This window comes from Alosa sapidissima, chromosome 11 (assembly GCF_018492685.1).
Source record: "Alosa sapidissima isolate fAloSap1 chromosome 11, fAloSap1.pri, whole genome shotgun sequence".
NCBI lineage: Eukaryota > Metazoa > Chordata > Actinopteri > Clupeiformes > Clupeidae > Alosa > Alosa sapidissima.
This window is the reverse complement of record NC_055967.1, coordinates 5,256,995-5,268,954: the sequence shown is the minus strand read 5'-3', so window position 1 is coordinate 5,268,954 and position 11,960 is coordinate 5,256,995. Positions and strand designations below refer to the sequence as shown.

Sequence of the window (11,960 nt, the reverse complement as noted above, 5' to 3'; positions counted from 1 at the left end):
ACACTCTGGAGCCTCGGCTACTCTTTCATTTTTCATTGGATTGCAGGGGCAGAGAGCGCTGGAGCCGGTGGGGGAAAGGATGCTCTTACACGGCAGACACAAAGTGAAGCTTGCGTGACTCCAGTGCTCCCCGCTGACACAAGACACCCAATCGATACCAAAGTCAATACCCAATGCATCAATTGGGCTTAGAAGATTTACCTCTGTGAAGTCTTTTTCCCAATGCTGAACCCATTTACAAATATAACAACCATATCTCTAAAGTTGAACATTGTTTTTACCTAAATACACATAAGCGACACAGACGGGCAAAAAAAAACACACACACACATCATATTCATCCTGTGCCCAGGCTAGCACTTGAAGCTAATCCATTTGTTTTGATAGATACTGCAATTACGGACCTCATAGCCTCCGCCGCACACCCCCGTATAAATCCCGAAAGGTCAAGAGCCTATCCACAGCACTCCTCCTAATGATGCAAGGAGCCCCCGACGCCACCGTGCAGCATGCTGCCTCGCCCCGGTATTTAATTAGCCCACTTAAGGCATTGTTTCATTTTAATGCCATGAATACTGATTGCTGGCGGCAGAGCCAGCCAGATAAAGATTCTAATTGTGTTCTTGCGATGGGCCCCGTATGCTAATGGACACTTCCCCAGGGTGCGCCCAACATCCCTGGAGAAAGACAGAGAGAGGAGACTGTGAGGTTCATGATCCGTGTGGGAAAAGACAGATGCACACGCACACACACACTCAGACTCGCATACGCACTCACACATTCATACAAGACAGAGAGAGAGAGAGATCTTACAAAACAAACACACACACACACACACACACACACACACACACACACACACACACACACACCACACACACACACACATACACACACACACACATAAATACAGACTTCACTCAGCGTCTCTGAGCTGAATTCTCTGCTGAGCTCTGCTAAACGCCGCTAATGCTACAGCCTGTGTGGAAGCGATAACTATTCCCTCAGAAGGGAGGTGTGACTTCTCAAAGCTGATCAACAAGATACCTATTTATTACAGGCCTGGGAATCCTGTGTCAGAGGCTCAGGGGTCAGCCTCTGGGCCTGGTCCATCACGTCTGGGAGACATCACATGTTTCACACACATCAGTATACCTCCTCCGTCACTCCCAGCATTTGATTGACACATCCTTTTCCATCTCTTCTTTATCTCTGTGAGTCAACCCGCCCTCTGTTTCTTGTTTATCGTTTTCTTTTCGCGGCCTATTTTATTTGTGTTTTTTTTTCTCCCTCTTGTGCTGTTTTGCTGATGTCACAGGTCAGGACAGATGGTGGAGATGCTGCCGCCGCTCCTGCCGCTGCTGCTGCTGATGCTGCTGATGTCTCCACTGCCTGCCTGTCTCCTCATTTGGATCCCTGCCCTGAGCCTGGTGTTATGCTGATAATTGGCCCCATCCTGTAGACTGGAGTTTCGCACTCGTCTGAACTGCTACCTCCAGTGTCAGTTAGGGCCGGGCCTGCTGAACCAGGGGAGAGTGGGAGGCTGCTGAGGTATGGATGGGTGTTGGGGAGAGGTGTGGGGGGGGGGGGGCAGAGGGAGGCAAGAGCTGCCATGTTATCACCCTCAGGAGAGTGGAGGAAACTTCAATTAGCTTTCGGTGTGCATGGCATGAAATTTATTTCACCAGCACGGCAGCGCAAATGATTTTGAGAGGGTGCGAAAGTCAGGCGTCTTATTGGACTTGGCAGGCGAGGGATCTGGAGGAACCGAAGGTTTCATCTCAATCTTTCTTGTTTTTAATAGCACTGAAGATAGCGCGCAACTGCTAGCTCAGTCATTGATTAAACTGCCACACCAATATAGCCCATATTCTCACAGTGTTCGAGTGGTATAGATTGGATTGTTCCAAGATGTGGGGACGCAGCTGTAATAGTGAAAGTAGTGTGGCTGACACAGACTGTGCTGAAACTATGCATATATATATAGAGAGAGAGAGAGGGAATGACAGCGGGTGCACAGAGTGAATACCAGCTGTCTCTGTGGCTAGCCTCATTGATGGCAGTTTGCAGTGTGGGTGAGAAGGAGGAAGAGAGAGAGGAAGATAGAGAGAGAGAGGGGGGGGGGAGAAAGAGAAAGAGATGGGGGTTGTGTGAGTGAGTGAAAGTGTATGTGTGAGCAAAGGAGAGAGAGTTGAAAAAGAGGGAGAGAATGAGAGTGAGAGAGAGAAGGGAGGGAAGAGAAGGGTGCTGTGTGTCCCGTTGACCCGCCCTACTAATGAGAGGGTGCAGAGGGTGCTGTGGCGGCTCCTAATTACTAGCAACCAGCTGCAACTGCACAGAGCCAGGGGCCCCCACGAGGCCCACCAGCAGCACTCCACCACCCAGACAGAGAGAGAGAGAGATAAAGGGAGAGAGATGGAGTGAGAGAGAGTGAAAGGGAGAGAAGGAGAGAGACAGAAAGAAAATGATACAGAGAACAAGAGAAAGTGAAATGGAACAGCATGGAAAGAAAGAAAGAAAGAAAGAAAGAAAGAAAAAAAGAAAGAGAGAAAGAAAGAAAGAAAGAAAGTAAAAGTGAGGAGCCGTGTGGTCAGGTCCACTCCTCCGGCCCAATTCTGCTGCCTCATCAGCATGTGGGTCTGAAATTGCAGGGTGCTCTTGTAAACAGTGGACCGGCACTGCTCCCTGCCCCAAAACCTGTCACACTCGCCTGCCTTTTACGAGGGCTTGGACGCCGCGGAACATTCCGGCCTTTGTTTAGCCCAACGCATATCGAGGGGGAGGAGCTGGGTCTGTAGCTCTCGCCAATGTCGGGGTGATGTTCCAAATAAACAAATGGACCCAATGACCAGTAAACAAATCATGGTCCTCCAAACTAACTTAGTGATTTGTAGCCAGTGCGCTGATAACGGCTGCTGGATTCGATTTTGTTTGCATTAGAGGAATATTTAGTGTCATACTGAAGACAACTGATACCAGGCCTTGGTGGTAAGGTTTATCCTGCTGTAGCTTGTGCTAAACTGAACTGCCTCCTTAATCTTTTTGAAATGTGTGTGCGTGTGTGCCTGTGTGTATGTGTGTGAGCATGCCTGCATGCGTGTGTGTGTCTGTTTATGTGTGTGTTTGTGTGTGTGTGCGTGTGTGTGTGCCTGTGTGTACATGCGTGTGTGTGTGTATGCGTCCATGTGTGTGTTTATATGTGTATGTGTGTGTGTGTGTGTTTGTGTGTGTGTGTGTGTGGTGTGTGTGTGAGTGAGAGAGAGAGAGAGAGAGAGAGAGAGAGAGAGAGAGAGAGAGTGTGTAACAGTCCTGCCTTATAGCTCCTCTCACCTCATCCTCATCATCCTCTACGAGCAACCCTTCGCTCAACACCACCACCTAAAGGCAGATGGGTGTCCAGTCTCTAAATGTACACAGAAATTCATTTACTTCATGCCCCCCATGGATGAAATTCCACAAAACTTGGCATACCCCCAGAGGATGTCAGGTTAATCATACACAAAATGGGTGCAGTTCAGAACATCTCAACTGAGGGGCGCTCAGGATCGATTATGTGATGCTCATAGTAAGACAAATTTACAGTCAACATTTTAGTTTAGTGAGGACAAAGGTGTGTGTGTTTGACCAGGTGATTGTTTATGCACAGTGTCAACAACGACACCCGAGAGGTGGTAGTGTCAGACCCCTCCATAAAGCAGCCAATCAGAGACGTTGATACTGACCTGCCTGTTCCTCTCATCCATGATCCGCGTGATCTGTATCTTCTTCCGTCCCATCTTTGCGTTCTGTTTTGTCTCTCTGACACCACGAGAATATCAGAAAAACACCCAAGCTTGTGTTCCTTCGCCCCTCCTAGCACATTGTAGTCTCTCTCACTCTCTCGCCGCTGTCTTCCTCTCAGCCTTCGTCTTCTCTCGCTTGTTTTATCAGTCTGTCTCACAGCTTCTCTTGTCGTGACACACAGCAATCTGCAAAAAGAGAGGGGAGAGAGAGAAAGGGGGGTGAGGGGAAAGTGAATGAGAGAAAGAGAGAGAGAAGGCAGCATTAACAACATGGCATTCAATGATATCTTGTCAGACATCAAAGCTTCAATACATGCACTGCTACTGCTAAAGGATATGAGACTCAAGACTGACAGTACCAACACCTGTGCTTCCCCATTGACTTTGATAAGGGGAAGAAGAAAGGAATAATGACTGAACAGAAAAAGAAGTAGGCTAATAAATGACAGACAGAAAAATAGAGAAAGAAGAGGCAGTTCACACTTTAACCAGATACAGAAAAGCCCAGCATCCAGACCCCACACCTGTATGTATATGAAACCACAGGGCAACACATTAGATGGGGACGACAGACCAGATAGTACACATGTCCCTCAACAAGTGTGACAACCACTTCCTTTCACCTCCATAGAGAGAGACAGAGGTGACAGAGGGAGGCAGAGAGAGAGAGAGAGCGAGAGAGTGAGAGAAGTAAAGGGAGACAAAAATAAATGAGAAAAGAAGAGAAAAAAATGGAGAGAGAGAGAAAACACTGCAAAACTGCTTATCTAATCAAATCTAACCAAGTCTTATTAATCCTATATCAAGATCAAAAAATCTAGTTGGTATTGTTTTCAGTACCTACCTAATGCTTTCTCGTAAAAATCATTTGATTTAATTTAAGAAGAGTTTGATTTATTTTAAGATGTCTCATCCTAAAAACAAGCAAATTTGTCTGCCAGGGTGTTGAGTAAATTTGTCTTGATAAGACTCCTTAAAATAAGTCAAAGTGTTCTTAAATGAAGTCAAAATGATCTTTCGAGAGAGCGCTAGGCAAGTCTTTTCATACTAAAAACAATACCAAACAGATTTTTTGATCTTAATATAAGATTAATAACACTTGGTTAGATTTTATTTTTTGCAGTGAAAGAGGGAGTGGTAGAGGGAGTGGGGGGGGGGGCAGATGGTGGACGATGGTGACTGTCTCCAGAGACACAAAGCCGGTGCCCCCGTCCGTGCGCCTCTTCCTGGTGCTGGCCACGTCGCTGCCAGCTTTGCTCTTATGATGATTAAGAGTACACCGAGACTTGGTCTGACTCGGACACAAGGAGAAATCTTCTCAGCCCACGTGATGAGGCCGGCCGCCATTCTCACGTGCGGAAAAAAAACACCACCATCTCACCCTCACCTGTCACCCTCACCTTTCCCCCATCGCCCTGGCACTCACCTTCGCCCTCCCCCACCACCCCACCAGCCTGCTAGGCAGATTGGGGAGCCGAGAGACACTGCTCCACCTCCAGCCAGCCACAGAGCTGTTGCAACATGAAGAATGGGGTTTGAGTCGGTGCCACGGCGCATAGACACAGAGACAAACACCTTGGAAAAATCCTACGCTGCCAAAGCGCTCCTGGCAAAGTGCACGTACTCTTATAACCTGCGTATCTCGTGCTACTGTCTTGTGGAGGTCTGTCGTGTCTGCCTTTTGGCTCTGTTTCCATAAACCTCCATAGAAACGGTATTATTACAGTCTAACTTGCACTCGCGTTCAACTCCCGTAGCATACATTCTGTGACCCCTGAGCCTCAAGCTCCAATCCAGCCAAGCCAAGCCAAGCCATCCACTCTGGGGGAAACAAGGGATATTTACATGCCGGTCCAACCACCCATCTGTATGTCTGACTGTCTGTCTGTCTGTCTGTCTGTAGTGTGTGTGTGTGTGTGTGTGTGTGTGTGTGTGTGTGTGTGTATGTGTGTGTGTGTGTGTGTATGGTGCTACTTCCACCACTCAACCCTAGAATGAGATCATCTTCACCACCAACCCACACACATCCCAGCCGCAGTAGGAAACTCTTACCACGCGAAGCCCTGGTTAGGACAGAAAAAAAAAATTCCCTACACCACATCACAACAGGCCCGTGAGAGTGGCAGTGTCCTTTCTCATTTGCCGTGACCCCCCCCAAAACCAACACCCAAGTGCACTTCCTTTTTCTGCTGCTCTGTGTGTGAATACTGCTACCGTGACTGCGCACAGCTCGCTACACGCTCTGTTTCAACCGCCATTACAGAAATATTTTCATATCCCAGACGGTCATTCCATTCAAATGATCAAACCTCTCTTTCTGGGAACAACAATAAAAAAGAGCAGCAGCCCGCTCCTGCCTACGGCAAGCCCGCTCTGGAGTAATAATGCCAAACTAATATTCTCTTTATGGCTGCATAACAGAAAGGCCATGTGGCAGACATTTGCCATTTGTTGTAACATTGTACTAACACACACACACCCTTCCCCCTCCTTATTTGCATTACATTATATTTATTTCATATTCATCTTTGGTGATGCATGGATTTGAATTTCAGGCCGGTAAGGTGGTTTCTTTTAGTATTTACGTGCTCCAATAAGGAGCTGCACGCTGCCAAAAGCTTCTCCCCCTGAGAACATCTACACCTGCTTTCGCTCTGCATGCCAGCGTGTTGCAAGTAAACGCCACCGTTTCGAGGGATTGTGCTTTCTGTGCCTTTAAGCAAAGCTGCCTGGTCTGTCAGCCATGGGGAAGCCTTGGTCTCTTCAACCCTGGTGTTGCCCGGACTCTTCTCGTCCAAGTGCTCGGGTATTAAGGCCAGATCGTATGAGCCCGGCTGATACAGTAATCACAGTGGGGACATGATGATAAACACACACAACAACAGCGATGGCGCTTTGGGTCCAGGCCGATTTTTTTTTGTCTTAAGTCAGTCAAAACAAATGGACATGAAAACATTGGATAATCTGTCTGTCTGAGGCTTACAACCAGTTTGAACAACAGTCCACGTGGTCTGAGTGGAGAGCAATGGATATGCCTCTGTGTGCATGTGTGTGTGTGTGTGTGTGTGTGTGTGGGAGGTGGGTGTTTTAGTGTGTGTGTTTGTTTTAGATCAGCAGAGCTTGTGGGCCCTCTATGCATCTCTCCTCCAAAGCTGTCGTGTTTGCACTCTAAGATCGCAGGTCCAACCATGCATAATGCGTTGTGTCATGACATTTCTGTGAGGGAAATAGGAAAAGACCAGCTCTAATCCCTCAGCGTAGTGGGGCTGCTGTGAAGGTGGCATGACGGGCTACTCTCTCCGCTCCACTGGAGCACAGCCTTCTGCCACAATTTGAGTTTTTTTTTTTGCTTCGTTTTAAAGTCACTGTTTGTTTTCCTGTGCTTTGTCACATCTCCTGAGTAGTATGCCAGAGAGAAAGAAATCTGCTGAGGAGGTGTGTGTGTGTGTGTGTGTGTGTGTGTGTGTGTGTGTGTGTGTGTGTGTGTGTGTGTGTGTGTGTGTGTATGTGTGTGTGAGTGAGTGAATGGCTGCAGTGCCTGTGCTCCAGACAGTGTCCACAGCAGCAGCGGTGGGGGAAGATGGAGCTGCCGCCTCTTTAAACATCCCCTTGTGTCTGAGATCCTCTCCAGGCCCTGTGTGGACACAGCACTTACACACCAGCACTTCTAACTTCCAAGCCATATAACAGCACAAATGGAATCGCAAGGCACATCAAATGCTTCTTGTGCAGCTTTTAAAATCTACACAGCTTTTAAAATGCACAGATTCTTTGGGGGGCCAGTATGCATGTATTGCCAACATCAAAATATTGGTTCTGACAACCCAACAGATATGTGACACCTACTGACTAACAAACAGACAGGGGTGGCAAAGTCAATCAACACCCATTACCCCCCCCCCCCCCCCCCCCCCCATAGAAAATACAAAAGAGGCTCATTTTCAACTGACATGTTTGCAAACATGCATCAGCTGGAGCTAAATGTGTCGGCGGCATAACGGATGCCCATGGTGAGATGTCCATGGTGAGAAACATCACTGGGGACGATTGGCGGGTGATGCCAAGCCCTGGCACTCTTAGAGGTGGTGAAAGGGGGATGAGGAGGGCAGAGCGGCAGGTTTTCTGTGCGCCCGCTAGAACTGTGGCCTGTGCTAATCCGTGTAGGCTACAGGGGTAGGGTTAGACAGAGAGGCGCACGGCTACACTAAACCCTGCAGCATTAGTACAGCCAGTGTGCACTGGGAGTTGAGCCAATGCTCAGTGCCAGGGAGCCACAAACAAGAACAGACACACACACACACACACACACACACACACACAACCAATGCAAACATGTGGATTAAGTCAGATACATCTACATTTCTTGATAAACTGTGTCACAAGCTATCTTTGCCTGTCCTGGCTTTTCAATTTCACTATGACAGCTCACTGGTTTACACATGTTGCTTACTTTGACATAGAAGAGCTTAATATTTGTCAAGAAGGGCATAAAATGTTCTCTGAACAGACAAAAGACCAAGGAATCATTCTAATATCCAAACTATGTTCTTCCTTTCACCGTAGACAAAAATGTAATTTCAAGCTTGTTGGATTGAAAGACCTTGATACAGTCCACCTGCTCTAGTTACATCTTTGATTTAAACAAGTCAAGCATTTCTGAGAGATGCTTACCAAACATTTGTACCGCGAGGGAATCGATTGCCCGGGGTACGTGTCTCTATAGGGGGAGGCCTGCGTCAGCGCGACACAAAAATCAATATGACAACATGCCCCCACAGAACGAACGGCGAGACCCGAGCGTGGCCCTCGACTACAACGTCCATGAAGCCCGAGTGCCATAAATAGACACCGGCAAAAACTGTGCCAAAAAAAACTCACCAGCGGCCCATAAGTACAGAGAAAAAAAATAAGTAAGTAAGTATAAGTATGTATATATACTCTTTTGATCCCATGAAAATAAATAGATAAAAGCGATCAAGTAAGTGAGTGAGTCTCCAAATGAACGTTACACCAAAATTGTGATCGTGGGAAAAAATGAGCACCTTAGCACACCGCGTTTCTGCTAGGTTTCAGTCAGCGCATTAATAGGCACACTCAGTGTGGGCAGCACTTGGCCTCTTTCAGGGGAAGAAGCCACAGCATTTCTCGTGGGAGAGCTCCACCACTCCTCCCTCTCCAGCCTCTGGTGCACTCTCTGCCATATCATCTGCCATATCAAGGTCAGTCGGAGGGAGAGAATCTATAGAGGGGATCTACAGATGCCTGTACTTCACAGCCTTCACTGGCTGTTCCACCTGAGTGACAGGTTTGTCCAGGGTGAAGAAGACCCCAGAGTGAGGAGCATGTCTAGCAGCATGGAGTGTAGCTCCTACACATCCAACTCTGGGAGGCACCGGTGGGGGTGATGGGGAATTTTCAGGAGGTTTGTGAAGGCAGATGGGCCTCTCCCCATCACTGAAGTTCTGTTTTATTCCATGCACCCAAACACACGCCCACACCCACACCCACACCCACAACCACACCCACACCCAAACACACACTTTCACTTCAGCAAATGGGTCAGGTTTGTGGAAGTCTGCTTATGAGTTTTCATCTCAAAAGAACAGAGGAGAAAGATACCAAACGAATGATTCACAAGTCGTTCAGGATGCAAAAGGAACTTGCAAGTTCAAAAAGTATACTAAACCACTAAATTATCATTAGGTGGCGGAAGGAAGCAAATAGGAAATCCAGCTGAAATCTTTTAATAAAACTGACTGAACAAAAGTAATCTCCAGCCCTGCCTGTGATATTAAATGGCTCTGCCACAGGCGATGGTGGACCCTGTTGTGAGGTGGTGGCATGAGATGGGCGATTTCCCTGGGTGCCAATGATGGCCCTCAGTGAGACTACTCTATTATTCACAGAGGCATATACACTCTAAGCCCAGCTCCAGAGCTCCCAATGAAATGGGCCATAACCACATCACGCTGCACAAAACACTCATCCATGACTAGATGTAAAAATGCCAGCCAGAATCAACACCTCCACTGCCTCCTCTCTCTCTCCGTGAAATAGGAGAGAGCAGTTTGATGCTCTGTGAAATGAAATTTGGTGACACGATAAATGTTCTTTTATGTCTGTGATAATTCCCTCATACTGCAGCAGACACTGCTGCTAGCCAGACAACAGACGACAAGCAACGACAAGCAAACTCCTCTTTGCTAGACTTAAGGGGTTGGTTGGGGGGGTTGACAACACATCTGCTGACTCTTTTTAAGAGTACTGCCGCTGCAGTAGAGATGAGTACAAGCAGGATGACTGTAGAGCATGCATCCTCCTCCTCCTTTTGCAAACCTCTTGAGAGAATGAGTGGCCGGAAAGCCAGCAGCCAGGATCACGGGCCCGGCTGTGACAGAGCGCCTTCCTGTGCAGCGTAGCAGAGCGCAGTGCAGGCAGAGCACAGCCCAAGCCTCAGACCCAGACCCTGGGGCTCGCTGTCTGACCGCAGGCCGTGGGCAGTGCACACTCTCCATTTCCTGCTCTTTCACTTCCTGTTTTTCAGGCCCCTGTGCGTCCCATTGACCACTGAAGGGGGGGGGGGGGGGGGGGGGCGGGGGATGGGTGGGTGGGTATAGACAAAAAAGAAACCAAGAAGAGAAGAAAGACAAAAAAAAGAAAGAAGTGACCTACAGGGCATGGGCATGTTTCCGCTGCCATGCGACATGGAGACTAAACAACAACAACGGTCCAGCTCCCGTGGACTCGCAGGGGGAGGGGTTATTGTGCAAGGCGGCCGGGTCACCATGCAGACAGAAAAGGGCACCCACTGCCACAAACTACCTTACTTTCTATTCAATTATCATCCAGGCCTTTCCTTGTTTTGGCCTCCACTGATAAGGAACATAAAACACTTCCTGACTTACACAACACGGAATCTCTACGTTAAGTGGTTAAGTTCACATGCATCTATAGAAAAAATAGAAATATTATAATAATGGTGAGGTTGATATTGAGAGTTGAGTTGTTAATGAGTTGAGAGCTGTTATTAGCTGATAGTGTATGCACTAGAGAGCGTGATACATACATGGGGGGGGGGGGGGGGGGCAGAGAAATGGAAAATGGGGTGAGAGTATAACAGCAAAAGGGAGTGTGAGAGAGGTAGACCCAGGGGAAGAGATGAAGAAACAAAAAATGTGAAAGAAAGGGAGAAGGAGAAAGAAGAGAAAGAGAGAGGGGGGGGGCACAGGCTTCTCATCCTTCCTGATGGCCATACAGTTTGTGTGGCACTTGAGGCAGGGACAGGCTGGAGGGTAGGAAGCCCCTCTGGCAGGAGCCCTTTGTGGTGGCTGCCTTATCTCCCTCCAGCAGCTACAGCAGCACTGGTGCTAATGTCTGCTGATGCCGATCGGCCAGCCCACTGACACCTCCAGACCCCATTCTCTCTCTTTCTCTCTCTCCTGTTCATTCTCTTTTTCTTTCCTTTTTCCTCAGACCTGCACTCTTTCATTTTCTCACTCACTCTTTCTCTAAAATACGTTTTTTTATAAGTATTTGTCTTGCCCCCTCCCTCTCTCACTCTATCCACTCACTCTTTTTTTCACACTTTTTATTCCCTCACCTTAGTTTCCAAGGCAACTAATGAGACGTAATTAATCTGATCTACTGAGCAGATGTGTGTGTAAAAATGAGAGAAAGGAGAAGTGTGGAAGAATGAGACAATAGACAGACAATATATGCACACACTATTTGCACCATGATAGCTTCCCTTCTACCACATCGCTTAAGGGGATACAACATTCTCAGGTTTTGACAGCAGCTAGAGAAACACATTCGGCAGAAGTTAAGATGATTAGAATTCGAACACCATGACACCGTCATGGGTAAAATTGTACATGTGTAACTGAAATAAAAACCTACGCTTAGGGGTAAATTGAAACATAAAATCCCTTTCCTCCTACTATTGGTTTGGCAAAGAAGAATTCTAATCCCTTTTAACTGTATGGATTTCAAATCATTGTTAAAGCTCTTCATATGTAAATGACTGAAAAATTGTTTTGACATTATACTGGTGGAAAATGTACAGGAGCGTTACTCCTATATTAATGACATGGAAGTAAAAACAGGAAACATGCAGGAAATATGTTTATAAAAAACACCAAATGTCCACTTTCTGGACACATGCAGAACCTCTGTGCA

General features: G+C 47.4%; 1 protein-coding gene across 12 annotated transcripts in view; it reads right to left on the bottom strand.

Annotated features, from left to right (window-relative positions):
• The window catches only part of mef2aa (myocyte enhancer factor 2aa), a 97,107-nt gene that overhangs the window by 63,559 nt on the left and 21,588 nt on the right, over window positions 1–11,960 (bottom strand). For all 12 annotated transcript variants that reach the window (XM_042109318.1, XM_042109324.1, XM_042109326.1 and 9 more), the window contains exon 3: window positions 3,723–3,968. In XM_042109318.1, the coding sequence (XP_041965252.1) occupies window positions 3,723–3,776 (54 nt within the window). In that variant the 5' untranslated portion in view covers window positions 3,777–3,968. The remainder of the gene's footprint in view (window positions 1–3,722; window positions 3,969–11,960) is intronic.